This window comes from Mandrillus leucophaeus, unplaced genomic scaffold, assembly GCF_000951045.1.
Source record: "Mandrillus leucophaeus isolate KB7577 unplaced genomic scaffold, Mleu.le_1.0 Scaffold327, whole genome shotgun sequence".
In the NCBI taxonomy this organism is placed as follows: Eukaryota; Metazoa; Chordata; class Mammalia; order Primates; family Cercopithecidae; genus Mandrillus; species Mandrillus leucophaeus.
The window spans coordinates 2,160,374-2,163,710 of record NW_012103443.1 but is presented as its reverse complement, the minus strand read 5'-3'; the positions used below and the strand labels follow the sequence as shown (position 1 = coordinate 2,163,710).

The 3,337-nt window shown below is 38.6% G+C and overlaps 1 protein-coding gene across 3 annotated transcripts in view; it reads right to left on the bottom strand.

Moving 5' to 3' along the window:
* ANK3 (ankyrin 3, node of Ranvier (ankyrin G)) overlaps nt 1-3,337 on the bottom strand; it is a 600,548-nt gene that overhangs the window by 178,522 nt on the left and 418,689 nt on the right. For all 3 annotated transcript variants that reach the window (XM_011988324.1, XM_011988323.1, XM_011988322.1), the window contains exon 18: nt 1,060-1,158. In XM_011988324.1, coding sequence (XP_011843714.1) covers nt 1,060-1,158 — 99 coding nt within the window. The remainder of the gene's footprint in view (nt 1-1,059; nt 1,159-3,337) is intronic.

Genomic DNA, 3,337 nt, shown 5'->3' with positions numbered 1-3,337 from the left:
ATAAAAATTTTATTCACAATATTTATTAGTCATTCTTTTTCATGTCAAATGTGGCATATAGAAAGAAAACATATGTGGCCGGGCGTGGTAGCTCACGCCTGTAATCCCAGCACTTTGGGAGGCTGAGGCATGCGGATCATAAGGTGAACAGATCAAGATCATTCTGGCTAACATGGTGAAACCCCATCTCTACTAAAAATACAAAAATTAGCTGGGCATGGTGGCGCACGCCTGTAGTCCCCGCTACTCGGGAGGCTGAGGCAGGAGAATTGCTTGAACATGGGAGGCGGAGGTTGCAGTGAGCCAAGATCAAGCCACTGCACTCTAGCCTGGTGACAGAGCGACACTCTGTCTCAAATAAAAAAAAAAAAGAAAGAAAACAAATGTTACAGTAGATGACACAAATCTGATATTAAGCATATAAAGAAAAATTTCAGAGAAATGTGATTAATGTGAAGCTATATCTTTGACGATGACATGAAAAGTCCTTTATTTTTCTGTGATTGAATTGTGGCACTATATAAGACTAATCAGTAATTTTTTTTTTCATTTTGAAATGAGAGTTTTTTGTCTGAGAGAGGGAGAATGCAGGCAAGACTGCACAGACCATTAGGAATTTAGCAAGTGAGTAATATTTAAATAAGACTTAATTTATTCTGTTTCATAAATCGTGCTGAAAGAACATAGGGGTCAAAAATTACAAGTTTTTCTATTTGTCCATTTGTCTGCATTTAAAAAATCCATCACACAAACTAAGAGAGGTACAAGCTTTCACACTCTGCCCCTGAAGGAGCATCTGTTGTAAGGAGGCTCAATAGTGTTAATATAGGGGGAAATTATTATACAGTTAGGATCAAGTACCCAGGCCATTAAAGACAAAAGTCCCTGGAATATGGCAATCAGAGACTTTAGTGTCCCTTGCATAAATATATATTTCAAATACTACATAGAAAAGAGATGATTAAAGGGTTTGTTCTCCTAATATGATTATAGTTTCTTCCTTACTACGGTCACCAAATGGACACATTGTTTCCCGTGTGGAAAGGGAGGGGTGTATACCTTTGTCTGAGCGTCCACATGAGCCCCTTGGTTTACGAGGACTTCTGCCACATTCACTCGATCTTCTTGAGCAGCCAAATGGAGTGGGGTCAGGCCACTCTGCAAAAGATTCAAAGGGCACAGTCATCTTACAGGAAGTAATGTCACACACATAGCCACCATGTTTGAGAAACCATTTGTGAATTCTAAGATGGTAAGCCAAGAATTTCTATGTAAGAAAAAGCCTGTGGAATAAATTTATATGCTTGGGAGGCTGAGGCAGGTGGATCACATGAGCCCATGAGTTTGAGACCAGCCTGGCCGACATGGCGAGGCCCCATCTCTACAAAAATTAGCCAGGTGCAGTGGCATACACGTGTAGTCTCAGCTACTTGGGAGGCAGGAGAATTGCTTGAGCTCAGTAGGAGGAGGTTGCAGTGAGTGAGAGAGCGCCACTGCACTCCAGCCTTGGTGACAGGTGTGAATAAAACCTCTCTCTCTCTCTCTGTCTCTCTCTCTCTCTCTCTCTCTATATATATATATAGTATACTGTCTTAGCACTGTGGCAACATTAGTATCTGTAGGCAGGAAAAATTGTAGGCATACTCAAAAGTGTAAGAAATGGAGTGAGCCTTGTATACTCATCACAGACTTAGCAATTATCAAAGTTTTCCTATATTTGTTTCATCTATCCTTCTTTTCCTTTTCACTCATTTATTTGTGGCAGTATTAAAACAAATCTAGACATTATAACATTTACCCCCATACACTTCAGTGTTCATCTCCAAAAATTAGACTTTTTTTTTTTTACAAAATTATGCAAGAGTTTTAATATATTGCCAATGGCACTAGCTTTACCAAAAATTATTTAAATGATATCTGTTTACTAAGTGAACATTGACATATGCTGATAATATTTTCTCCGTATTAATTCCCAAGGTCTAATGAATATTTTCTGTATGTCACTCTGGGTAGGAAAGATCGCCTGTGGCACGTAATGTGAATGCAAGATCATGAGAATTTCCAGGTCATTTAGATGATGTATGGGTTTAACAAGACTGATACAGTATTTGAAACTAACCCTGTTAGAGAATTTGCAGAACACGTGGTTGCTCTCATGACCAAGAAAAAAAATTACTAAGACTATATTCTGGTTGTAAAAAGCCTCTTTACACTGTAAACCATTTTTTTGTAATATTTAAGAGAAATTGAGTTGGTGTAAGTGCTTTCAGATTTTTTGCTTTCATCCATTATGAGCACAGAAGTTAATATCTTAATCCTGGAAGTCTTTTCTCCCCCTCTAGCATCTGTGCAATGAAAATATCAGCCTGTCCTATTTGTCAGAGGAAAGGAGGTAATCAAAGGCAGTTTTAGGAAGAGCACAGAGCCTTCTAGATGTGCAACATTATTTATTCAGGGGTTGTTATTCCATCAGAGCAATTATGGAATGCAGAGAGAGTCAAGCTGGGACTTTTTAGTAATGTTTACAGAATTTTGGAGGAAGCTCACTCGAACTGAATCAAGGGGGAAATGTGAAAAGCAGGACTGATGCATTCACTTGCAATTCAAGAAAAATAAGCCAGGGCCAAAATTGGCACCACCCAAACACTGACCTCATCATAGAACCGTGTTCCATGTTCTACTTCAGAGGAAATAATATTGTCAGCCATAACATTTTGTGAGTGTCATGGTCACCTATTCTAAGTTTGAGACTTTCGACACTGACGGTACTTTACTGAGTAGCTCTCAGCAAAGACTGAGAAATGCGTTGTGGGCACATGTTGTCCTCTCACGCTCCCACGTCTAGGTGCCTGCTGCTCACCTGGCTTACCCACTCACTGATGGAGTCACTTCAGGCTTCCCTGGCCTTTCTCTCTTCTCATTTCAATAAAGGGCCAAGTTAGTACATTTATTTGCAAACCTACTATGTGCTTACCTCAATTAAAACTATCATAATCCTGCATTTAAACTCTGTTTTCTTGCTTGTCTTCCTCAAACCACTGTGAGCTTATTGAGGCAAGTATTGTATCTTTAATTTTTATATAACCAGTGTCCAGCATCTAGCATTTAATCTACCCATTCATTGATTAAATCAGAGAAAAAAAGTCAAACATTTTTCTTAGGTAGAACAGGATAAATTATATAAATAACATTTTATTTTTATATTCGTGGCTTTATTAAAAGATTTTAAAAAACAACCACAGCCCTGTTTGAGTTCAGAAGTTACCTGTTAATCTTTTATGGCATTTTGATCATTGCTCATTTTAAAAATAGCACTTAGGGCTGGGCGTGGTGACTC